We start from the raw sequence: 27,284 nt of genomic DNA on the forward strand, positions 1-27,284 counted from the left end.
TTATATGCTCCCACACCTCTGCGCCCCATTCTTCACCAAGCGGGGGTTCCTCCAGCCATCAGTGCGGTGACTAAAATGATGCAACACTTAGTTGTACGTTTACACAGGACTGAGGTGTCGTGATGAGCGCACACTGGGCGCTATTGTAACTTACATCTCGTCAAAAATCCTGCTTCGGTCACAACGAGACGGGGGACACTCGTGCAAGGGTCGACGCGACAGTTAAAAAAAACTTCACACATGACCTCGAATTTCGCATTTACTAGCTCGAGACGTGACGGCACAGTGCTCTCTTATTACTGCGGTTAGACTGTTGCCGTGGTTACGTGGGTAGTTGTGGATGTGAGGCGGCCTGTTGCACAATCACTGGTTATGATCCGATTTGTTTGCGGGTTGTATCTCGGTGTTGTTCGGCAGGATGCCCGATCTTTCACTCCACGTGCTGGGGAGCTTCATGTCCAATCAACTTGCCGTACGACCTTTAAACCCATCAGAACTAGTTGCACTGTTACGTGGTGAGTGGCGGTACCTGCGGGCACACACTGGTTGTACGAACACACTCGTCACACTTGCCGTGGTTATCTCGCTAGTGTCTCTAATGTGGTAGCTGCATTTTTACGCAGCGGTTGCATTAACAGCTGCAATGCTTACACAGTTGCCACGGTTACTTGATCGCCATAGTTTTACATAGTTGCCAAAGTTATACGGTTGCAATTAGGGACATCAGCTTAGTGGTCCAGAGTTCCAACATTTTCCACGACGAGTCACGTGGACATCGTGAGCCTTTGCCCCATGTGCGGTCGGTGTGAAAGGCGGACGGGATGGTGGGATTTAACACGTAGTCGGCCTTTTGCAATCAATATTCATAATAAAGGGGGTTTTTGTGGGTTAGATTGCGTAAATATAAATGTATCCTTAACCCACCACCACCCGACACAGCCAATTAGTAAGGTTTGATGATGTAAACAAAACGTGCCAATTAGTTACTCGCTTAGCACAACATTGCTAATATTTTGAGTACTGTGACGTTGCACTGGTGATTACATCTGTTGCACACTCGAAATGAAGGTCGTGGGCAGGTGCTCCAAATCGAGGGCAAACACATTTATTGTGGTTAATCTGTAAAATGCAACAGCACGTGTCACACAGCAATCCTCAACCGAGTCGCCATTAACCGTGTAGCTGGTGTCCAAGTGCGGTTAATCAATAACCCTGCCAGCCCCCTACAGGCCCAACTCCGTTATCGCATGCTGGTGTACACGTGCATTGATGTATTGCACAGCACATAAGGACTTTCATAAAACCACACTTTACTCCCTTGCTGCACAAGGAAATCATTAAAATAGTGGTCCATTCCTAATGTGCCACACATCCAGGCTTCATTGGGCGATTTTTGCCAGAATTGTAAAGAGATCGACCCGCTTCCGGTCTTAATCATAGAGCGATGTGACGTCATCGCTCTGAGCCAATCAGGTGGTGGGAGCTGGACGGGGCGGGGCTGGGCGCTCCTTGCCCCCATTGCCACGGGACCGAACGCACGTGCCTTGTGTCTCATCTTCCCCACCCGCGGTTCCACTCCACGATTTCCAAAAGCTCTAAAGCCCTCTCACTTCCACCCAACCACAACGCGCGTATCGCTACGTAAATTTTGGGTATTTTAGCAGTCTTCGATCAAACACATTTTTGTAATCTATGCGCCTTGTACGCGTCCTAATTATTGGTTAACATGTAATACGGCTTGAGACGCTCGGTCCTTTAGTTCGTCCTATGTCACTGACACAACTGACACGCCGAGACAGCCCAATACCTCCACTTGTCACAGCTTTGAAGCAGACGCTACATCCTTCTCCACTCATTGGTTCGAGCTCATCAGTGGTCGTCCCATGTTAATTTAATTTACTGCTGTGCTCTCTGCCATGTGGGGTCATGTGGGAAACACAAATAAAAACATCCCCCATATATAGTCTTCAGCAGACTGTTGAGGAAAGTGCTGTTAGCGAGCACCTATAAAAGACGGCATGGCACACGATGGAGTGTGTGGCCAACACCATGTGGGACACACAGTTTCAGTGTGCATACCCTACATCACAATGGGACATGTACACATAATTTTAACTGGTACTGTGTCTGGGCGTACCATTTGTACACACACATGCATGCGAGTTCATTCGGCAGCGTGCGTCGCATCGGACGTGAATTCAAATTATCACGCGCGTGTAGACTCAATTTGTATTTTAACGGAGAAAGCTTATGAATTATGAATTGCGAAAGAACAATGGTGGAGCTTGATGGCTGGAGTTGTGGAAACGCAGTCATGGAGATGGGTATATTTGGGACTAGCTGCCTATAGCACCCGGGCCTTCTCTACTGCCTCTGACCATCGCCCACTTCCCGCCTCCTCAATCGCCAAAACCTGGTCTCCCCTTCAAGAGTAAACTCCTCGTCTTGATTTAATTCTGCGTTCATTTATGAACGGAGGTTTTCTCACTAAGTATCTAGTTAAAAACTGATGTGACCATGTCTCCAAACTCAAAACAGGAAATCGCATAATTGGGGTGAGTGTATCAGGTGAATACACGCACGCATTTCCACTAGATATAAAAACATGCACGGGAATTATGACAAGATGGATGTTGCGAAGACTGGAACCCGTGTGACTGAATGCACCCAATATCTGCGGATCTCAGAAGCTAAGCAAGGGTCGAGCCTTGTCAGAAAACGAGGTGAGGACTGCCTGGGAATATCATGGCTTGTAGATGTGGGGTTGCAACGTGGCCGGGAGATGGCAATACAACAAGGGATTTAATGTATGCGGAGTTAAAAGTATATTTGCCCTAATATACGTGGTGGGGTTTCTCCAGATACTCCAGACTCCTCCCACACCAAGCAAGATATCTCAAGAACTGTTCCTACTTGTTTTGAGACCGAGGCTTTCCTGGGTAAATAAAGGACACGATTATATCTCTAATCTATAATTAAGTGGCTCTATTGGTTTGGCTTGCTAGGGCTGGAGGAACGGATGGAAGTTATGGGGAGGGCTCGCCGCGGGCCTATGAGGACAAGCAGCTCATGTGGAGCCGGTGGTAGCGGTGGCGCCGCCAGTGGCCTGCATGGCCTCTACGTCTTCGGTGGAGCTGATGCACACAAAGCGGCCGGTGCCCCCGTGCGTGGCCACCACGGCGGCGAGCGCGTGGCCCATGGCGCGGTGGTCCACGTAGCCCGGGCACACGCGCCCCGGCGGCACCACACCCATGTTGATCTTCACCTGCGGGCAGCACCACGGCCACACGGGTTAGAGGACGGCCGCTGCGACGCCGGACAGGGGTGGTACACCCGACCAATTGCGTGTTTTTATTTTTTATTTGTGAGTGCACTTTGTGGCTGTGTATGTGCCCGTCTGTCCCTCCGGGTCTTAGATGCACCATGTAAATGTCCGTGTGGATCCTTTCCCTCAGATTCTTGGGTACACCATGTAAATATGCACGTGTGTGTTTCAGGGAGGAGTTGAAAGCGCTGCTGCTGAACCTGGAGTGTGCCACTAAGAGGTGGGGTTTTACCATCAGCTCCACCAAAACTAAGCACCTGCCTGGGTATTTTGTGCCACCAAACACTCCACCCTCTCAGCTCCCCATTGGTGATGGAGCAGTTGTGGAGAGAGTGGAGAGTTTACCATACCTGGGCAGTGTGCTTATGACCAGCTCCGGTTTGACAGCAGAGGCCTCACTCCGAATTAGTTGAGCGACATCTTTTCATCGGCTGCGCAATGCTGTGTGGAAGCTACTTGGTCTGTCACTCCGCACGAAGCTTCGAGTCTTCTTGGCCACAGTCATGCCCTCCCTTCTCTATGCATGTGAGCCGTGGATCCCTCTAATGGAACATCTGCGCCGGTTAGAAATATTCAGGCTAACATGCCTACAATCCATCCTGGATTTAACCAGGCTGGATTTTGTGACGAGCCCACAGATCGTTGAAAGATATGGACACATTCCCATCAGTGAGCTCTTTCGGCAGGCAAGGCTGCATTGCATGTAGCCCGCATGCCAAGCCACCGCATGTCCAAGCAGCTTCTGTTTGGCCGCATAGAGGGGGCTAACCGGGCACAACATAAGCTGGAGAAGAGATGGACTGATGCGGTACAGAAGGATGTGGAGCTGAGTGGACTTGCCGACGGCTGGTACCAGCAGTGTCAAGATCGGCCTCTACGGAGGAGGCTCGTGAAGGATGCTGCTGGGCAGTTGAAGGCAGTTACCCTCCAGCAACAACGGAGAGCAGAGGAGCGAAACTCACAACAGCAAGGTGGCACAGTGGGGGGTAAAGCTGGTGCATCTGTAGTAGGTTCAACGAGACTTGGACGACGTAGTCGGAGGCACACTTATTTATTAACCGTTCCACTCTATACAGACCAAGGTATACAACACTCGAAGGGGTATCGGCCCCTTCACCCGTCTAACAGAGAGATCCCACGATTTCTATCCTGGCTAGCCTACTCCCAGGTCCTCCACTACAGAGCTAGGGGAGGCTAGCTGATCCAGCTCTGGCCAAGATGGGATTACGGCACCCTGAGTCCCCAGACCGGCTCTTACAAGAACATCGGCTCTGGGCTCTCGGGGCCACGCCACTGGCTTGCCCTGGTCGGTCCTTAGAAGGACGGCGATCCAGGGGAGCCCCAGGGCCTATCTAGCCGGTCTTCCTTCTTCACTGGTTTAAGCTAAACACTGAACCCTGAGCCCACCGGCTCACCACCTTATATAGCAACTCCCCCCTCGAGGGGTGGGGTGTGGGGGATCACAGCGCCGTTTCAGCCCCCCAGGCTAAACGATGCGGGCGTGGATGTAAGCATCCTTCCGCGTGCGGGCATAACCACCCCTGGTGTGTTTGTTCGCCCTCCCGTAACACCTCTACATCACCCCCCCCCCCCCCCCCCCCGTACAGCCCGCAGCCGTCCCGGCTGCAACAAAATCCACAATAAAAATGCATCCCCCCTCAACCCCGTGTGCAGCAACAACAACAGCAACAACAACAATCGAGAGAGAGAAAAATAACCCGACGCACCACACCATCCCGTAAAAAAACAACATATGTACAATTTCAAAGTCCCCCCCACCCCTGCGACCCCAGCCAGGCCAGCACGAGCGGCCGACCTCACAAAAGTCTGCGCATTTTGGCGCGCGTTCTTGCAGTGGGACCGTCACAATGGGCAGCCCCGGCCGGCCCAGCGGTGGGTGTCAATAGTTGGGGTGCGAGAGTGTCTGGCGTCGCCGACGAGCGACCCCCGACCCCCCCGGGAGGGGTTGGCAGTCACGAGCACGTCAATCCTGGTGCATCTGGAAGCGGAACAGTCGGTGGTAAGTCAGGCGAATGCAGCGAAGTCGGACTCCGGAAATCAGTGGACCCCCCACATGTTTGGCCATGTGTGTGTGGAGTAGGAACATGGGGCGCAACGAACGGTTTCAACCGTGAGGGGTGCACGGACCAACGACGCTTCCCCCACCGGATACGTACACATTGTGGCCGCAAGACCTGCACTACTTCCATGGGCCCCTGCCACGGCCGCAACAGCTTGGACGAGGTCGCCAGCGGAACTTGGGGACCAGTGCAACCACGCCTGGTCACCCGGTTTCCACTGGAGCACATGCACCCGGCCCAGCTTGAGCCTTTCATTCGCCCTCTGGCGGAGGTCTGAATTTTGGATGGCTGCCTCCCGCGCCTCTGTCAATTTAGCAATGTTGAATTTGACATGGTCGGCCAATTTGGATTTAGCATGCAGCGCGGAGATCTGCAGCTGAGTCGCGACAGGCGGGTTTGCCTCGCGACCGTACATTAGGAAGAAGGGCGAAAATCCGGTCGCCGCATGAGGAGCCATTCTGTAGGCCGCCAAAACCCCCGGAATATGAAGTTCCCAGTCGGTCTGGGATTCAGACACCTGTTGGGACAGCATGGACGTGATAGTCCGATGCAGACGCTCCACCATCCCGTCAGTTTGCGGTTGATATGGGGAGGTACGGATTTTTTTCGTACCCAGGAGCTCGCACACTTCGTGGAGAAGCTTACTCGAGAATTTTTTTCCCTGGTCGGTCAGTAGCCGCTCCGGAGTACCTTTGTCGAGGACGTAGCCCTGGACAAAGGTCTCCGCGATGGCTGCTGCTGACTGGTTGGTGAGGGGCCAGGCCATAGGCCATCGCGTAAAATATTCCACCCCGGTCAATAGGTATTTATTTCCCTTAGGTGTAGCGGGGAATGGCCGCAAAATATCAAGCGTGACGATTTTGTTAACCCGGGAAACCTTGATAGACTGCAATGGTGGGTTGGACCCCCTTGCTGGTGGCTTCCGTTGCGCGCACTGAGTACAAGACCCTATAAGATCATCCACGTCCCTTGCCATGCCCAGCCAAGAAAAATCCAGCTGGAGCATGGCAAGGGTTTTGTGAGTCCCCAGGAGCAAGAGTCGCTCGTGAGGAGCCCACACCACTCTACCCCTCAGTGTGGAAGGCACCACCAGCTGGTGGCGGCGGGATCCACCATCCCAATGCATCAAGAGACCCTGGAACAACCCCCACGAGCCGACATTTTCCACCCCCCGAACAGATCCACCGATGCGATGGCGCAACGCGAGGAGGGAGGTGTCCTCCATTTGGAGGCGCCCCCACTCCGCAACAGACAATCCCAGCAAGGAATCCCTCCCTTCTTGCTCAATAGGACCCGCAATTGAAGGCGCATCAGCGGCGGCCGCAAGGACCGACTCAGAGATCACATTCGGAGGTCTGCAACGCCCCGAACCCAGGAGGCAAGCACACTCGGAGGTGGGCGGCAAACGTGACAGAGCATCTGCATTCGTGTGGCGAACGCCCTTACGATATGTAGTCTCGAAATCTTGGAGAATCTCCAACCATCAAACCGTCAGTAATACGACGTGAATCCAATGAAACTCCTGACCTCCCCCACCGAGGTGGGAGTCGGCCAGGAGCTGACACATTGCGTTTTGGCGGGATCTGTGGCAATACCTGACCGTCCGACAATGTGGCCCAAATACCGCACCGATTCGCGGAGCAAATGACATTTCTGCGGCTTGAATTTCAAATTAGCAGCCCGCATTTTGAGGAAAACAGCCCGCAACCTCTGGAGGTGTTCGTCGAATGTTTTACTAAAGACGATATCGTCTAAGTAAATCAAACAAGAATTCCATTGCAACCCAGCCAGGACCAATTCCATTAATCGCTGGAAAGTCGCCGGCGCTGAGTGGAGCCCCATCGGCAAATGGTTAAATTGGAATAGTCCGTGCGGCGTACGGAAAGCTGTTTTAGGTTTAGATTCCTCATCCAGAGGGAGCTGCCAGAACCCTGACAGTAAATCCAATGTGGAGAAGAACCGCGCCCCCGCCAGGGCATCAAGCAATTCATCCATCCGAGGGAGTGGATATGCATCGGCTACGGAGATCTTGTTTAGCCGACGAAAATCAACACAAAACCGCAAGGAGCCGTCGTGTTTTTTAACTAACACGATGGGTGCACCCCAAGGGTTGGTAGAAGGGGATAGAATATCCGCAGCTAGCATGTCGTCTACGGCCGATTTGACATGATCCTTTTCGGCGGGACTCAACCGAAAAGGATTTTGGCGGATTGGCGCGCTGTCACCCGTGTCAATATGGTGTCGCAGCAGTTTAGTACAGCCAATATCATATTTGTGTCGACTAAAAACGTCGGAAAAATCGTGCAGAAGGGTTCGTAGCTTATCACGCTGCGAGTCGGACAGGTCCGATGATCCCGCGCAAAGCGCATCCAGCCACCCCTCATCACGGTCCGAATGCGGTTGCGATGGAGGAGTGGTGTTCACTTGTCCAATGACTGGTTCCTCACAGGGTACCGGCGTTGCGTGCGCAAGCACGGTCCCTTGAGGAACCACAGCCGTTCGCAATCCAACATTGAGGACCGCGATGAAGGGGTCCCCGTCCCCTTTCACAATGGTCTGGGCCGCTACCAAATCAGGTTCGTTGACCCCGGCCCTAGACGGTCCCAACAGAACACACCGATCCCCAATCGAATGGTCGACGCAGCCTAAGAGGCACGAGCATCTGAGCCCCCGGCGGTACGCGTACTGTCCTCGTAGCAAGTGCCTGTACCGTCGCAAATGTCGTACAGACAGTAGCGGGGGAGGACAAGAACATCATATGTCGGCCCGACGGGAGTTCGATGCAACCTTGGTCGATCAAGATTCGAATTGGCATTTTGGCCAAGAAGTCTGTCCCCAACAGGCACGGATCTGCCAGCGAGGAGGAGACCAATACCGGCCCGGATAATTTGATGTCCCCAATACAAATTTGCGTGCAGATCTGTCCGATAATGCCCAGTGAGCCCCCGTTGGCCGCATAGTATGGAACATCAACGGGGAGCAAAGGACGGCTTTGAACGGGGAGAATGTTATAAATTAAATCGGACACAATTGTCGCCGATCCTCCCGTATCAACTGAGACCCGCACCTCAACCCCATCAATATGCCCCACAACGACCGACGAGCCCGCCGACGCGGCAACAACGCGATGGGCCAACTCAGACCACTGGCCCGGTTGGAACGCCCTCCCCATCGCGGCACATTTCGACGCAATGACAGCCGATTTCTGATCCCCGTTCGTTGCAGTGCGTGAGTGTGTCACAGGTGTGTGCGTAGGCCAAACATGTGGGGTGCCACGACTTGCCGGAGTTTGCTGTGGAGCCTTGGGTAGAGGCGCGTCGTCCGGCCGAGGCGTCGCACCGCGCTGTCGAGGAGCCTGGCATCCCGAAGCCACATGGCCCCGGAGGCCACAGTTGTAGCACCGCGTGAGTGCCCCAGACGGCGTGGGTTGATCTTGGTGGCTCGGCCCATCCCGAACTGGCCATCCCCCGGATCTCCACTCCGTCGGGCGACCCACAGCACAGACCTCTTCCGATGGGAGGGTGGTGGTAGCCACGGTATGTCTGGCCGCCGCCTTGCTGGCCTTGCGACGCTGGGACAGCAAGTTTGCATGGATGTGCCGTGCGGCACGCAGGGAACACATCTCCTTGTCGTCTTGCGCCAAGACGACGATGTCCAAATCATCCACCAACAGCAATATCTTCTCAGCCACCATAGCGTCCACCCCTTCCTCGTCCATCCGCGGGAAAGCCGTCTTCACCAGGGCCAGGAGAGCTGTGCGGTATGCCAGGGGCGATTCCTTGGCACCCCGCTGATGATCGTAAAACAGCTGTCTGCAGTCAGAAGGTGGACCGTAGACTGCAGACAGGAGTCGTAGCCGCCTGCAGCGTGGCGTGCGCTGATCTTGGTGCCGTAGTGAGGGTGGCGAGGGCATCACTGTCCAGCGTCCCCGGCAGCGCGCGTAGCGCCTCGTCCTCCGTCCATCGCGACATTTCTTGGTGGGCGAGGAAACGTCTTTGGAAGGCTCCCCAGTCGCCGTCTTCCACCACAAACTCTTTGAGGACTGGCAATCGCTGCTGGAACGAGGCCTCCGCAGCCGTAGATCGCCAACCGGTGTTCCCTACAATCTGTTCAGTATCGGCGGGAACGGCGGACGCCATCAGCGGTCGCACCACTGGTGATGCGCTGGCCGCTGATTGGCGTTCACCGCCGTCGGCCGCTGTTGATGACGTGGCGGTTTCTGGTCGGCGACTGTCGGTCACATGACGTGACCCGGCCCCGCCCTCAGCACCCACTGTACTGATGGCGGCAAATCCAACCTCCAGCCCCATTGAAATGGCGGGAACTGGCGTCGCGTCTCGTCCGACGTTGCCCCGTGCTGCTCCTCCAACCCCCAGGTGAGTGATTTCCTCCAGCGTGGCGGCTGCCGCGTAGAGTAGCTCCGCCAGGCGGGAGTGAGCCACCCGCAACCCGTCAGCCGACGGTCCCCACCCGTCCGACTGCTGCGGTATCGGCAGACTCGGCCCCGGTTGCTCAAACTCACCCTCGGCGAGTTCAGGCTCTGAGTCGGCCGAGTTGTCCTCCTCCCCAGATTCCTTGGTACGAGCCGTCCGTCTTGTGTCCATCTTTAGAAGACCACTTCTGACTCCAGTTGGAGTAGGTTCAACGAGACTTGGACGACGTAGTCGGAGGCACACTTATTTATTAACCGTTTCACTCTATACAGGCCAAGGTATACAACACTCGAAGGGGTATCGGCCCCTTCACCCGTCTAACAGGGAGATCCCACGATCTCTATCCCGGCTAGCTTACTCCCAGGTCCTCCACTACAGAGCTAGGGGAGGCTAACTGATCCAGCTCTGGCCAAGCTGGGATTACGGCACCCTGAGTCCCCAGACCGGCTCTTACAAGAACATCGGCTCTGGGCTCTTGGGGCCACGCCACTGGCTTGCCCTGGTCGATCCTTAGAAGGACGGCGATCCAGGGGAGTCCCAGGGCCTATCTAGCCGGTCTTCCTTTTTCACTGGTTTAAGCTAAACACTGAACCCCGAGCCCACCGGCTCACCGCCTTATATAGCAACTCCCCCCTCGAGGGGTGGGGCCGTGGGGGATCACCGCGCCGTTTCAGCCCCCCAGGCTAAACGATGCGGACGTGGATGTAAGCATCCTTCCGCGTGCGGGCATAACCACCCCTGGTGTGTTTGTTCGCCCTCCCGTAACACCTCTACACATCTACCGGTCATCTCAGTCAGCCAACCCATGGCACCTGGGTCTGTCCCGAGACCTGTCAGCGAGCCTTCGACACTTCACGTGGCCTCAAAGTGCACCTGGCCTGGCACAGGTGCCGTGGTGACGTCACCGTCACTTAGTGGCGAATGGCGGGTATTGGTATTATTGGTATTGTGTGAGTGTCTGCACCTTGGGTGCACCCTAAAAAAATGTGCACAGGCGCGAGTGTGTAAGTCTAGAGCGCATGGTTCTGTCTGTCTCTCTTAGTCCCTGTTGCACGCTGAGTGTGCATGGGCATATGTGCGTGTTACTCTTGGGTGTGCACTGTGGGAATATGCACATGCGTGTGTAACGTCTCCCGACTCTTGTGTACGCCCCGGGGACGTGCGTGCGTGCTAGCGCGTGTCACCTCGTTGATGGCGCAGGCCGCGTCGCTGTACTCTTCGCGCACCACTTTGCTGAACGCGAGCGCCGAAGCGGCTCCCACCGTCAGGAAGCCGGTGCCGGCCGTGAGGAGGCGGTCTCCCGCGCCGCCTGCGGCAGAGGAGGTGGGGCCTTGTGTGGTCAGCCACATCGAGGATTCACCTAAACCTCAACACGTTTAGCAAACGTGCCATGGAAAAGGCCATTGGCCGAAACGTGACCTATTACAGGCATGCCCCCTTATAGCGGTCAGGATGCCTTCTTGCTAAAAGGAGGGCTATACGAAACAGCGTCATTGCCTTAATTGTGATACCGTTATATGATAAATGTATTAAAGTATTTTATGAATACAAATAATAACTTTGAATGACACGTAGACATGTGTCTACATGCGAGTTGTATGGGTGGGGAGCGGGAGTGCAACGGTTAGCACGCTGTGCTACAAACTCGGCAACCCAAGTTAGATTCCCGCTCAAGGCCAACACCAGTGACGATTCTCTGAACCGGTTATGGACCTCCCCTGGGTCGACTTATCCTCAAATGAGTACCTGGTGCGGTGTGTAAACATCGCCACTCGGGAGACAAAGGCGGTCTGAGCGTGGTGCTGGCCACCCAGCCCCTCGTGTGCCGTGCTGGCATTCACAGTGCTCAGTCACAACACTTGCCCCAACAGTCTGTCAAGGCTACACGGGGGATCTTTGTCTTTTGTGTGGGAGCAAAATCTGGGCCCATGTGGGAGTTTGTCGAGCTCCTTTCAAGGGTGGGTTCCCACGTGCAGCCCCCACTGCCCCCCGGAAACCAAGCGAGGCAGGCTTGCTCGCGGGAGCGCTAAGGCATCCACTGCTGTCACGTTTACAATTGGCAAAGGTGATGAGTAGGCTGCTGTAACTATAAACGCGATTGGGTCGTTGGGTGTTTGGGGACAGGACACGCGATAATGTCAATAGGGAAAGCGGCAGTGTCGCGCTTCACGCAGGAATTTTGAAACGTGCAGGAATTTTTCGCAACAGGAATTCTCGTCCACGACAAAGAGCGCCATAACGAAACAGCGTCACAAGAGGACAGCGCTATAAGGGGTATAATGCCTGTATATATTTTATCTTTTAAGGCCAGTGTGGGTGAGCCTTTTGATATTTGTATTCGCGCGCCACTGCCGACGAAAATATGTTCCATCTGCAAGAAAGATGTGAGGTGCGTGTAAAGTTGTTGCTTTAAAAGTTGTGACTGAAATCTGCGTTGTGTCGTTACGAGGATTGATCCCGCTCTCCAATGTCAGTCAGCCGGTCGCTCCCCTCAATTTAATCCGGAGATGAAATTAACCCTTTGAGATGTGTGAAACGCCGTCATTTAAAGTGAGTAATATTTAAAAGTTACTTTCATTCAAACTGAACATAACGATGGTGAATCGCACTTTAAAATGTTCACTGTCCAAGGAAATTTGACAATATGTAAAAAGGAAATGACCAGAATAGGTAAATAGAGGCAATGGAGAAAACTGCACAAAATTTAACTAAATGTGAACAAAAAAATCTAAGGCAGCCAAAAACACACTCCGAGTTTTCGGATTATACTGCGTTGTTTGGCACGATGTCCGACGTTTTGCATCACGTGCTGGGCTTCTCCATTCGGTTTCATTATGCACCTAGAAGCCGCTACCCGCAGTTATCGACTAGTGCGCAGGCAGTGCAACTGCACCGAGGACCATGGGCCGGAGGGGCCCTGGTACCGGACTATGAAGAGAAGGCGAAATTGGACAGGGGGGTGGTGGGGGGGCGCTCATTTGATTTATAGCATCAGGGCCCATGCCACTCACTGTGCTACTGGCACCACCTGGACCCCTGTGGGCTCCCATGTTGGACTCGTAATTGAGCCCCTGTGAGTGAGTGAGCCCCTGTGAGTGAGTGAGCCCCTGTGCGCTCGTTCAGTTGGGCGGTGGTGGATATCCACGGTGGTGGATATGCACGTGGTGGCTATGCACATCGTGGCTATGCATGGTGGTGGCTATGCATGGTGGTGGCTATGCATGGTGGTGGCTATGCAAGTGGTGGCTATGCACGTCGTGGCTATGCATGGTGGTGGCTATGCATGGTGTTGGCTATGCTAGTGGTGGCTATGCACGTGGTGGCTATGCACGTGGCCTGCAATTATTATTTACAGAGGGTCCTAGCACGACAGAACGGCTCGGAGTGAATACCTGTCACGAAGGTGTAGGAGCCACTCGGGTTCGCCCTGACGAGGGGAAAGAAGACTTTCCACGCGGTGAAGGTGCTGAAAAGGAGGTCTTGGAAAACCTGGGAGGGAGAGGGGTTCCAGTGGAGAGGGGTTCCAGAGGCTGTTATCATCGTCATCATTTATCCGTAAGAGCAGCAGCAGAATGCAGCGGCAGTCATCGTAATTGGCACGTACTAAAAATAACACGACGGAAACAGACTATCGTCATCATTGTCATCATCACCAATGATTAATCCCCTGCTGGATGAGGGCCTCCCCATGCTGGGTTGTTGTCGTTGTTGTTTGACCAGACTTCACCACGCTGGTCATTGCAGGTTTGTAAAGGAGGTCAAATGTATCGGACCTCTCGCTGAGCACCTGACTGGTACAGATGCCCCTATCCAGCATAGTTTACCGAGGTCTTCGAAGCATGCGAGCTTCTTCGCCATGTCCAGATGAATGTATGAAGCAATGTCCCCTTGTCGAGTTCATTGCTCAGATGTATCGTGTGCAGGGTTTTCCTCACCCCAGACAGGAAAAATCTGTGGGCTCGCGTGCGTGCATGCGTATGTATGGTGGGTGCCTGTGTGTGTGTAACGTGAGTGTGTGTAGAGTGTGTGTAGAGTGTGTGTAGCGCGAGTGTGTGTACCGTGCGTATGTGTAGCGTGCGTGTGTGTAGATTGTGTATAGCGTGCGTGTGTGTAGAGGGTATGTAGCGTGCATGTGTGTAGAGTGTGTGTAGCATGAGTGTGTGTAGCGTGTTTATTGTCCGGCAAAAACAACCCCCTACCTCCTCGTTGGTGCTGGACGGCAACTTTGTGGTGGGCAGTGCCGTGGGGGGAGGGCCAATTTAGATTGACCATTCCCCTCATGGCGTTTGTAACCACCACAGCAGCTAAATAGGGGCTCTGGACGGGTGCGAGGGGCTGGTAACCCCTCCACCTTCAATTAATTCATTACCACCAAACCACGATTTAAAAATGTAATTAAGCTTGTGCCGGAGGTCCCGGGGGGACAGGCGTCTATGACGTCTCCAGGCCAAACCCAATTTGGCGGAGCCAGGAGACTCCATCCTTACCCTTGGGGCTCTTCCAAAAACAACAAAAAAACCACTACGGGTGGCCACATGGAATGTTCGAATGCTCACTGTGGAGGAGAGGCTGCCACTCCTCTGTCGGGATCTGGACTGGTACCGCCCGGATCTTTGTGGTATTCAGGAGGTCCAGTGAAACGGCTCTGGCTCCTGCCACCATGAGGGGTGGACAGTCCTCTACTCGGGGCAGGAGACTGCCAAACAACAGGGAGTGGCTCTTCTTCTGAACAAAATAATTAAGGGGGCGTGGGAGCGTGGCGGAGAGGTGTGGGAAGCTGTAAGCCCCAGGCTACTTTTGGCTCGCCTTCCCATCAACCTGAGGTGAGGAGTGGTAGTCGTGATTACTTATGCCCCCACCAAAGACGAACATCCGTGGAGGGGTGCAGGCAAGGCCGATGAGTCGGATGCCTTCTTTGACCTGTCACAGGTGCTAGTGTAGGGGTGTTACGGAGGAGCTGTATGTGTAGGGGTATTAAAGAGAGAGCCGTTATGCATGGCAGCTTATGGGAAACAAACACAGTGGGCGGGGCTACGTGAGTGCACGGGGGGGGGGGTGCTCTCAACGACGTCTGCACCAGGCAGCCCGGGGCCCCACCCCTCAGCGGGGGTGGAGTATAAAGGGGGATGTGTCAGAGGGCTCGGGGCAGAATGTTTAAGTAAACTCTTGAAGACCGAAGACTGCCTAGCTAGAGCCCTGGACTCCCCTGGGACGCCGCCCTTGTCAGGGCCGCGCAGGACCGAGCCAGCGGCGTGGTCCCGTGAACCAGAGCCAGGACTCTGGGACTCCGGGTACCGTAGCCCGACTGACCAGTGTCGGGCCAGACAGCCTCCCCTAGCCCAGTATTTGGAGGATTAGGAGGCAGGCTAGGGGTAGCTAGCCGTGTGTTCCCAGCTATCCGGGTGAGGGGGCCGATACCCCCTCCAGTACTGTATGTCCCCAGTGACTGTTGTGAAATAAATACGTGTGCCTCTACTCGGGTGTCCACGCGTCCTCAACGGTACTACACTAGCTAAAGTGGCCCCTCGGGATAGAGTCATCTTGTTGGGTGACTTCAATGCCCGAGTTGGTCATGATGCTGATACCTGGTCTGGAGTGATTGGAAGGCATGGGCCAGATCAGCTCAATAACAACGGCAGGAGGCTGCTAGATTTATGTGCAGCCCATGGGATTGTAATTACCAACACACTGTTCTGGCATCGGCGCATCCACACAACATCATGGATGCATGCCGGGTCCAAGGAAGAACATCTGCTGGACTATATAGTGATGGAACAGCGGATGCCGGCCCATGTCCTTGACACCAGGACCTACCATGGAGATGATCTGCACACTGACCATCGACTTGTCATCTGTAAGATGTGCCTGCCATTCTTCCACTCCAGTGGTGGGTGTACACCCAGGCTCCCATTCAAACCCATAGTGGCATGGTCTCAGCTAGCTGATGAAAGTTGCAAGTGAAAATTCATCATGGCTGGGGTTGGCATCATCCCCCACTCCTCCTGATGTCGAGGGGAAATGGGCAAGGTTTAGGACTGTGGCTCATGCAGCTGCAATGGCTGATTTGGGTACACGGTCCAGACCTCCCCAGAGACCCTGACTGACAGAGGAGGTGTTCAGGCTGGGTGAGAAAAAGCGACAGGCCCACTCTCACCATCTGCAGCATCCCACATCAGAGAATGAGGAGGCTTACCGCAGCCTTCACTCGGAGGTTCGGAGAGCCGTGAGGCTGCAAGGATGGGTGGTGGTCGCAGGTTGCTGAGGAGATGGAGTCTGCCTAAATGGACCACGATCACAAATCGCTCTATAACTCCATCAAAAAAGTAACCTACAGCGCCACACCTATTACCATCATTAGGGGAAAGAATGGTGATCCAATCTCCGACCCCCAGGAACAGGTTTGCAGATTTTCTGAGCAATTATGTGAGGTCCTGGGGAGGGGAAATCCCTTAGCCTGAAAAACATCATGGGACAAAGTGGGGATGACCCTGCTGAGGCTGCAGTGCCTCAAACTTTGGAAGAAGAAGTCACCCCCTGTGAGTGGCTGGCTGAGGTGCCATCTGTTGAGGAAGTACTGAAGGCGCTCCGGAGTCTGAGAAAGGCACCGGACAGAGATGATCTCCCAAGCGAAATGCTGAGGGAGGGTAGCGTTTGTGCACAGACTGCCCTACATGACATCATAACAGCAGCCTAGACCACTGGACCGGTTCCGCAGGATTATAAGGATGCCCTGGTGGTCCCCCTCTTTCAGAAGGGGGACCGCACAGACTGTAACAACTACAGAGGCATCTCACTCCTCAGTGTGGCGGGAAAGGTCCTGACAAGGATTATTCAACATCACCTTGCCAGGCATGCTTAGGAGAGGCTTGCGGAGCCCCAATGCGGTTTTAGGAAAGGGCGGTCCTGCACAGATGCCATATTTTCTGTCCGTCTGCTACAGCAGAGGTGTAGGGAATTTTAACAAGACCTACATCTCTGCTTTATTGACCTGGTTAGTAGGCCTGGGCTCTGGGTTGTTCTTCGTGCTTTCGGAGTCCCTGACCCTCTGCTCACGATCATTAAGGACCTTCATGATGGTGAGCGGGCCCGAGTAAAACCACGTAGCCGGGAGTCGGAGCCATTCCCTGTTCACCTTGGGGTGCGACAGGGATGTCCTCTGGCTCCCACATTATTTTTCATCTATTTCGACCACATAGTTCGTGAAGACTTCAATAACTGTCCCGGAGGAATTTCCATCTTGTACAGATACAATGGGAGGCTGATCGATGCGCAGGTGCGGTCAAGGGATGGCTCCCTATTGCTAAACCATGTTATATATGCCGAAGATCTGGTCATTGCTGCTCACTCAGAGGAGGAGTTGGAGGTGCTGCTGCTGAACCTAGAGCATACTACTAAGAGGTGGGGCCTTACCATCAGCCCCATCAAAACTAAGTACCTGCCTGGGTATTTTGTACCATCGGACACTCCACCCCCACAACTCCCAATTGGTGATAGGGCAGTTGTGGAGAGAGTGGAGAGTTTCCCATACCTGGGCAGTGTGCTCATGACTGGCTCCGGTTTGACAGCAGAGGTCTCACTCCGAATCAGTCGAGCGAAATTATATTTTCATCGGTTGCATAACGCTGTGTGGAAGCTACCTGGTCTGTCGCTACGCACGAAGCTTCAGGTCTTCTCGGTCACAGACATTCCCTCCATTCTCTACGCTTGCGAAACGTGGACCCCCCTAATGGAAAATCTTTGTCGGTTAGAAACATTTAGGCTGGCCTACCTACGATCAATCCTGGGTTTAACGAGGCTGGATTGTGTGAGGAGCTCACAAATCCTTGAAAGATCTGGACAAAGTCCCATCGGTGAGCTACTCCGGCAGGCAAGGCTGCGTTGGCTGGGTCATGTAGCCCACATGCCTAGCCACCGCATGCCTAAACAGCTTTTGTTCGGCCGGATTGAAGGGGCTAAACGGGTGCATGGGTCATTCAGTCGACCTGTGGCACCTGGGTCTGCCCCGTGACCTCCTGCCAGTGGGCGTTCGACACTTCACGTGGTCTCAACGTGCACATAGCCTTGCACAAGCGTCGTGGTGCTATCACCGCCACTTAGTGGCGAATGGCGGTTGTTGTTGTTGTAGCGTGCTTGTGTGTAGAGTGTGTGTAGCGTGCAAGTGTGTGTAGCGTGAGTGTGCGTGCACGTGCATGTGAAGGTCACGTTCACGAGTTCATTCCATCACCACACGTGGCGTGATATGCAGTCACGGTCATAAAGATTAAAGTTATCACTAGATTATTGCTTCTACCCGTTAAGTAGCAGGTGCATTTCACTAGTTACAGTTATTAAGGTGTGGTGTTGCTTTGTATTTAGACTCGAATACATTTCAGTTTTGCACGGCTTTAGTATTACCCAATTGATTCTTAATAACGCAATGTTTTAAGTCATCATGATGTCCATAATAGAAGGGTTTTTTTTGGGTTAGATCGCGTAAATATATAAATGTGTCGTTTAAACCCGCCACCACCCGACACAGCCAACTAGTAAGGGTTGTCACGTATACAGAACATGCCAATTCGTCACTAGTACATCACACCGGTGTGTTGGAGAGCCAAGCCACAACATTTAGAATCTGAGTACGACGTTTCGCCAGGAATTACAACTAGCTTCATCAGGCGACAGCCAGATTTGTGGAGAAGTCTATTGTTTCGTTCCTTATGTAGAGGCGTAGATGTGGTGATCATGCTTCTGCGCTCTTGCGCAAAGTGGGGTGAGGGGGGTCAACGTACATTATGCATGCGCATTATGGGTGGTGGCGGGTTTTAACAACACATGTATATATTCAGGCGATCTAACCCAACCAAAAAAACCCTTTATTATGGATGATATTGGCCACGAAAGCCTACGTGTTCATCATGATGCCTTTTTTGGTGTATTTGAACTGTACCTGTGGTATGCCAACACGTACCAGCTCTGGGTTATGTCTGCTAGATTTTCACAAGTTGGTTTCTTGTGTTCATAACGAGTTGTCTGGTTGCACACAATGTTGTCTTCCTCAAATTATTATTCCACACTTTATCGCAGTTGTGGTTCAAGTTCAAGTTGATTTTTTTTTACCAGTCGAGAACTCAAGATACCAGGAGAAATATCATATGCAGTGGTGAGTGACTGAATGGGTCACTGGGTGGGTGGGAGCCAGTCGGGGGCAATGCTTGCTGCTACATATAATCCCAAATTGAGTAATTTGTCGGTGATTTTTTAGTTGGTGAATTTGGGCCCTGATGCCGGCACACAATGGCCTACTCTAGCGAATAACGTCAAGGGATCTCTGACGTCCAAAGTGAAGTGGACGGCGCGTAGTGTCATTACGGATTAATACGCACCCTAGTATTAACCCGGGCAGCTGCTCGATTCGAACCGTGAGTCCTGGTCCGAACTGTTCCTAGGCCTCTTTGCCTTCACCAATCCTTACCACCTAGCAGAGTGAAGTATAATTAAACAAACCCCCAATTACCAACACGGAGCATTGGAGTGACAAAGGTGCTGTTAAAATGTCTAATGGTCATTAGCTTAAAATGTCGCAAAGGTTCCATCATGCCGAAAAGACCTGGCACAAAACTGGTATCGTAATGAACATGGACAGAAGGGCGGAGGTCGTCTCATTATGACCCCAGGGCTTTGTGAGTCACCGTGGGTGCCCCGTGGGTCCCCCATGAGTCCCCTGTGGTTCCCTTCACCCACCCGCTGCAGCTCAGACAGGTCCTGGTCGAGGAGGGACCCCCCCTGCCACCAGCTGAAGCCGAGACACGAGACGATGTCCGTGATGACTGGAGCGGCCGCCAGCAGCGCGGTGCGAGCCTTTTCGGCTCCGCGCTCCGAGCCTGCGGTCCCACGTTGATGGGAAACACGGGGAGAGACACGGGGAGAAACGACACGGGTTGACACGGGGAGAAGACGCGGGAAGAGACACGGGATGAGACACGGGTAGACACATGGGACGAGACACGGGGAGAGACACGAGGAGAGACACGAGTTGATACGGGGAAAGACACGGGGAGAGACACGGGGAGAGACACGGGAAGAGACACGGGGAGAGACACGGGAAGAGACACTGGGAGAGACACTGGGAGAGACACGGGGAGAGACACGGGGAGAGACACGGGATGACACGGGGAGACACGGGCAGAGACATAGGGAGATACACGGGGAGACACGGGGAGACCACGGGGAGAGACACGGGGAGAGATACGGGGAGAAACACGGGACGAGACGCGGGGAGAGACATGGGATGACACGGGGAGATGCACAGGGAGAGGCACGGGGAGTGACACGGGACGAGACACGGGGAGAGACATGGGATGACACGGGGAGAGACACGGGATGACACGGAGAGAGACACAGGGAGAGACACGGAGATAGATACGGGGAGAGACACGGGACGAGACACGGGCAGAGACACGGGAAGATACACGGAGAGAGACGCGGGAAGAGACACGGGGAGAGACACAGGGAGAGACAGGGGGAGAGACGCGGGGAAAGACGCGGGGAGAGACGCGGGAAGAGACACGGGATGACACGGGGAGACACGGGGTGTGGGGGTGAAGATGGGGCAGACAGGGGTATTGGAGGGGGATGGTTTTGATATTCGTAGTGGTGCAGATTGTAGGTGTTCGATGCTAAGGTTTTTGATGTTGCTGAATTAGGGTGTGGAGCATATTCACGTCGCCAGTGAGGTCAGTGAGTAAGGGTCAGATCGTCGATGTTTGAATGGTTATGGCATTGATAGTGTTGACGATGGTGGAGTTCGTGGTGATGGTGGTGATAGAGTGTTGGTGGAGTTGGTGTTGATGATGGCGTTGATGGTGGTGAGGGTGTTGAAGTTGGGTGATAGTAGTGGTGGTGGTGGCAATGTTGATGTTGAGCGATGGTTGTGATGTTGGGCCCATACCCACATTCCCTACGAGCGACACGAGTCTGGGTTTGCTGCTCTCCGGGACGTCCTCAGCGAGCTTCCCCAGCCGCGCCTCATCTCGCGAGATGACAGCCACACGGAAACCTACATCATCATCACCACCACCATCAATTAATCATGATTCCATGCATTCACCATGATGATGTTGGGGTCTTTACCTGATTATAAATAGGAGTGTATATTCATCACAATCGGAGTTAATATATGTTCACCACCACCACCACCATCATCGACAACCGTGGTAGCAAATTTGGGCTCCTTTGCGACTGAAGTTGATGCTGCTGCTGTTGCTCGTCATTGCTGTAGCTCTTGCCGCTTGCAGCAGCTGGTGATTGATACAGGAGCTCAAACGGGACCCTATCGCTGATCACACCTCGCACCGCAAGTGCAAAGTCCCCGAACTGCAATCCGTCCTCGGCGATAATCGTTCATGTGCTCTCGGAATGCTGCAGAGATATTTACACCCAATACACTTGAGTGTGCGTTCCTGCAATAGCCACCGCTGGGTTATATTTAACACTATTGATCAGCAGCAGCCATGGTCGATCCACTGCTGTATGAAGACCTCCTCCCCACACCGTTGCCATCCTTCACAATAGTCCTACCGTGCCACAATTGATCTAAATCCGACTCACGAGCTAATTTCCAAACTCCACACCTTCCACTGAAGAGCGTGCAAACTCATCGTCAACAAAAGTTGAGCGTACTTGTATTTAACATTCGTTTTGGATAATCTAGAATGTGATTGACAATGAGCTTAAAGGTACAATCCACTGCTGGATGAAGGCCTCCCCATGCAATTAGTATGACTACACTTGTTTACCCAGGAGAGCCTCACCAGTCATAGGGCTTGTTTGACCATACTTCACCACCCTGGTCAGTGTGGGTTGTGGGTGCCGGCGGCCAGGAGCAGGTCAGATGAGACTCGTCACTGACGTTAGCCGCTGGCTGAGGGACAGGGTTTCATGACAGCTGGATCTGTCCGGTTCATTGACCTGGGAAATATTTTCGCTCCCGGCACAGCACATTCAGTCTACCTCCCACTATGTATGTGGCTAATAGCCACGTGCCACTGACTCTAGTCTACCAGTGACGGCTCGGACAATGTTCAGTGAGAAATGAAGCCGTGGCTTGGAATAGCTCAGGGTGCGAACTACAGCGCCACCACTCCTGGGCAATGCCACTTCTCTCGTGAACCCTACACGGCGTAGATTATTTCAGTGGCTTTTTGCGCGATGAGTCCAATTGGAGCCCTTGCTATTTGTGAGCGTGAGGGTCAGTTGAGTGCCACGCGCTTAAAATCCATGACTGTGGCGAACAGGCAATGTGGCGTTTGTCTGCGACCCAGCGCTTTGGAGGCAAGGGTTGGTGGATCGCACAGAGATTTGTGAAACTCCCGAACTTGTGTTGGCTGAGTGGTTCTAGATTTGAAGCTTTCGTGACTGCAAGGAATCATATTCTTAGGTTTTTTTCGGTAAAGTCACGTAGGTAAAACATCAAAATTAATGAAAATAAAATAAAATTAAAACAAAAATCACGACGTTTCGGAGGCAACACAAGTCTCCGTCATCAGGTGGGACCGTCACAGCCGAATTAGCTGCATCAAGTGAGGCAATGATTCAAGAAGTAATCCCTTATAAGCAAGTTGAAGGGGGGAGGAGAGGGGGGGGGAGAGTTTGTACACGAAGCCATACAAATATACAAACACAGACATAATTTCAACCGTGATGATGGGTACAAACTTAGTAATCATTGGAAAGATGTTATCAACCACGCAAAAAAGACGTAATTACACTTTTTTGGACCATCTTATCTGACAGGCACTATTTTACTTTACTTTACCGAGTGTTAACATCCCCAGTTATTTTTTTGGCAGTGCTCTCTTCATTGTTCAGCCAGCATTGGTATAAACATGGGCATTTTCGTTCTTTTGTCTATCATGTGTATCAGACCTCCCCTCCCCCCTCTCTGTCCATTGTGTTGGCGTGTGCAGCAGCAACCGCGTCCAAGCCGCCGTCCATTGTTTTGGCCCCGCTCCCTCCCCCTCCCGATGCGTTGTACTTAGCACTCCGTGCTGTCTTTGAGCCCCGCCCCCCTCCCTCCCGATACGTTCCATTCATTGGCTACCACATTCTGATGAGCTCCCCCCCCCTCTCCTCCCCCCTTCAACTTGCTTATAAGGGATTACTTATTGAATCATTGCCTCACTTGATGCAGCTAATTCGGCTGTGACGGTCCCACCTGATGACGGAGACTTGTGTTGCCTCCGAAACGTCGTGATTTTTGTTTTTATTTTATTTTATTTTCATTAATTTTGATGTTTTACCTACGTGACTTTACCGAAAAAACCTAAGAATATGGCTGAGTGGTGTTCAGTATAGGAGAAGGCAGTACAGAAAGTGGATTCATGAGTGTACGTCTCTCTGTTTCTCTCTCATTGTTTCTGTGTCTCTATCATTGGGCGCCGCAGTGGCGAGATGTTGACTTCCTCGCCTGGTATGCAGGAGGTCGTGGGTTCTATTCCGAACCTGACGCTTGTTGTATATTTAGAGTTGGCATGTTCTCCCAGTGGTCGCGTGGATTTGTTCCCTGGGTCCTCCGATTTTTCGCTACACATTTTGAAACACGCGTTCAGAATATTTTGCTGCTATAAATTTCCACATGATAAGCCACCTCGCTGAGCTATTATTTGTGGCCAGGTCGTTTCTGAAAAAGAGCTACATAGCTCAGTGGGCTTTACTTGGTCAAGTTAAACATTTAGTTATTGGTACTTCATGCGCCAGATATATGCATCGAATCGTATATAATCAATGCTCGATTCGTTCCAGAGTTTGTCTCATTTGTACACCAACAGTATAAGCACAACAGCATACATTTCCACAAACGATAGGCCACTTCGTTGAGCTATCATTCGTGGCCAGGTCACTTCTGAAAAAGAGGTATACAGCTCAGTGGGCCTTACCTGGTCAAATAAAAAAACATTTATAGTCTACTCACACCAATCAACACTATAAGCATCATCACCAATACCGCCGTCAGACCCCTTTCGCCCCTCTCCGCTATGCCACCAGGCGGCGCTGCAGGTAGCAGCTGGTGCCCCCTGTGCCAGGGCGGCACATCAATGGTGTCAGACGCCGCGTCAAGTGACAGCCAACGGTTGGAACTGGGGTCACGGATCCCACCGTGAATCCCGTGGTCGTGAGACCAAATGTGGACGGAGATTGGACTAAAATTTGGATATGGATTTTCAAAGTGCTGGTGATGAGACCCTATATATTGAGGGGTTGCCATGATACCCCCTAGGTGCTGGCAGTGAACTCCCGATATTTAGGGGGTCGTGATGGGACGCCTTCTATTGGCGGTGACGAGGCCCCCTCTAGAAGTAGTGACGACACACTGCCTCAGGTATGATCAATGGCAGCGATCGACAACCTGCGGCCCCGGAGCCGAATGCGGCTCTTTAAGGACTGCTCCGTGTCGTTATTTATTAAGGACCGTCGTCTCATATTCACCACACAGTGCATTGCGGTGCTCTTGAAATATTGAGGTTGTTTTTTTCTACCGAATTCGAAATCTAAATGTCGCTTCTTGTTATTTTGGTTGCGGACCCCTAATCACATGGGAGGGACTCCACCGCCATACCTGTGAGGATTGGTGCTAATTCACCAACTCAAGAGTTCGCGACGAGGCGCCCCCACTCCTCTCACCTCGCTCGAGCAGGGCGCGCACGGCCCCGGATCCCACGACCCCGGCTCCTCCCAGCACCAGCACCACGCGCTCCGCTCCCGACATCGCGACGCGGTCTCATTCGCGACTCCCTCCTCCCCTCCCCTTTATAGTCGCGACCCAGCAGCGTCGAGACAACCCCCTCCCTGACTCCACCTCCCCCACCTACCCCACCCATCCCTTCTCCCAACCCTCTACCCATCTCTCCCTCCCTCCCCATCCATCCCTCCCTCCCTCCCCTATCCCTCCTTCAGTCCCACATCCCTCCTTCACCCCCCCCATCCCTCCTTCACCCCCCCATCCCTCCTTCATTCCCCTCCCTTCCCTCTCCCTCCCTACCGCTATCCCCACCCCGCCCCTCCCTCTCCACCAAGACCCCAAACAGCGCCCGCGAGCGACCCCTTTTACTCGTTCCGCGTGCGGTGTTTTTCAGTGCATGGGGATAGAGACCAGGAGACGTTGGTTGGACGTTTGATATTCGTTTCGCTGTGAATCCCATTTAAAATAAGATCTATAACACACCGAAACGCTTTTAATCCTATATATTAAATAAAAACATCCTATAACACCATGACGGCAAAACTAAGCCATTATGCATACCATTCCAACTGTAATGTGAAGAAAGGCAATTGTAAAACTGTGGTTAACACTGGTGTCGCTGTGAATCATAAAACCAATGTGAAACCCCACACAGAAATCCTATAACACACAATAACGCGATTGCGGCAAAACTAAAGCAATTCGCCACACCGCTCCAACTGTCATATGAAAGACAAATTGTGAAATTGTGTGGTAGCACTTATGTCTATCACACATTATTATCACTTTTAATCCCATAGACAAATCACACCATTCCGTCAAGAGGTCAGGAAATTGTGAACATATGTGGTAACAGTTGTTTTGTGAATCTTAGCAAACATTTGTGAAACCCCCATGAAGGAATATTAGAACATAACTATAACGTTATATAACAAACATCTCCATCAATTACACTTGAGAGGGTTGTCTCCGGCTTGAGCGAGTCTTGGTAGTGCTGGCTCACACCTGAGTCGTTCTCTCTTCAAGAGTGAGCGAATAACGTGCAGCATAGTATTAGTATACGTTGAAACTATTATTATCCACTAAAAAACAAACTACTTTAAAACACCATCATGGTTGGCTTTGTAGATTAAGAACATTGCTTTTGATCGTGTGAAAAGTTTCCACCCTGTTCAAATCCTGGATTATCGGCAAGGCTAAACGTCCTCCTTCAGCCGTACCTAGCTCAGCTTTAAAGGTGCAAGAACGGCCTTCGAGACAAAAGGGCAATGGGAGAGCTGACAGAAGCAGACGCCCTGTGGTGTCTTGGTTTATTAGATTTCCAATTAATATCGACTCCTAAGCTAACCAATAAAATGCACATCACACGCATGGGTTTTCACAAATATATGTCACGATTCACACCAAAACCAGTGTTACCACCTATATTTTTATTTTTTACAATCGCCTTCCTGCATATTACAGTGGGAATGATGTGGCTAAGTGCTTTGGTTTTGCTGCCATAGCATGATAGTGTGCGAAAGTATATATATTTGTAATGTTTTTACATAAAAATAAGGATTTGTACGTGTTTTCACAACAAAAATTATGATTTACAACGAATCTAATGGTACGACACAATTCCACAACTTCCTTTGTGCATATCACAGTGGTAATGGTGTAGCCAAGTACAGCCTGTTCTCCTAGAACGCCGCGTGTTTTCACAACGCGAATTGGATATAACGCAATTAATTTATTCGGGAACACGTTTTTTGTTATAACGCAGACGCGAACTGGATATAACGCGATTGAGTGAACGGAACTACTTTGCGCTGCGTTGGCGCAGCGTCATTGCACAATGCATTGGGATGCTGCTGGATGCTTCTAGATGCTACGCACGCGCCTCGGTCTCTGTGCAGCCTGCGCACGCATCTCACGTGTTATCGCGGACTGTGCTTTACCCTATATTATATATTATACCGCGTTTTTCCCATAACGCGGTGTTCTTCAGGAACGCAACCCACTGCATTATAGGAGAACAAACTGTAGTTTGGTTTAGCTGTTATAGTATTTTGGTGTTATGTAGGATTTATTTACTGCTTTTCACAAACAAATAATCGGATTTACGGTAAAAAACAATGTTGCCACGCATATTCACAATTTCCTTCCTGCATATGAAAGTCGGAATGGTGTGGCTAAGTGCTTTGATTTTGCCGTTATTGCATCATAGTGTGCTACAGGATTCCTTGTATGTTTTCACAACATTTCTTTGAGCATGCACAGTGAAAACAATGGTTTCCAACAATGGTACCGTGCAGTATTTGCCCCCCACGTTGCGTAAGGGTTTTCTCCATGTTCCTACATTTTCCTTCCCACGTGTATGAATGCCCGTTCATTTGGCTGAACATATCTCGTGAGTAGAGCCACAGAGCCGCTGGCTTCCCGCACGTATGTGGCGCCTCACCCCTCTTAGTAGTTCTCTTCCTCTCTCTCTTTGAGAGTGAGCGGAATACTTTGATGGTGGCGCCGTTACAAGTTCACATCATTATAATTTTTATCGGAATGTGGAATTTCCACCACTGGCTCAGAATTGTGAAGGAGCCGATGAACGCTCTCGCTCACTTCATTTTGGTTTCGATCGCCACCCAGCGTCCGTTTTTAGCAATCACACTTTCACTTTATTCGGGGTGGCTACAACAATTGAACCTTATGGCGGGACCCCGGGGTCCAATAAGACCCCCCGGCTC

The 27,284-nt window shown here is 52.3% G+C and overlaps 1 protein-coding gene across 2 annotated transcripts; it reads right to left on the reverse strand.

Moving 5' to 3' along the window:
• Positions 1-1,089: 1,089 nt before the first annotated feature.
• LOC144942118 (uncharacterized) lies at positions 1,090-24,619 on the reverse strand. 2 transcript variants are annotated; one of them, XM_078868863.1, is made up of 6 exons: positions 24,501-24,619; positions 20,770-20,877; positions 19,563-19,702; positions 13,232-13,328; positions 11,024-11,148; positions 1,090-3,265 (listed from the first exon to the last, which is right to left on the reverse strand). In XM_078868863.1, exons 1-6 carry the CDS (start codon positions 24,583-24,585, stop codon positions 3,068-3,070), a joined length of 753 nt encoding a protein of 250 aa, XP_078724989.1. In that variant the 5' UTR covers positions 24,586-24,619; the 3' UTR covers positions 1,090-3,067. The 2 variants fall into 2 exon arrangements, with proteins under 2 accessions (XP_078724989.1, XP_078724988.1); XM_078868862.1 differs by having other exon boundaries at positions 11,024-11,169.
• Between the last annotated feature and the right edge of the window lie 2,665 nt (positions 24,620-27,284).

The sequence above is a fragment of the Lampetra fluviatilis genome, chromosome 26 (genome assembly GCF_964198595.1).
Source record: "Lampetra fluviatilis chromosome 26, kcLamFluv1.1, whole genome shotgun sequence".
Classification (NCBI taxonomy): domain Eukaryota; kingdom Metazoa; phylum Chordata; class Hyperoartia; order Petromyzontiformes; family Petromyzontidae; genus Lampetra; species Lampetra fluviatilis.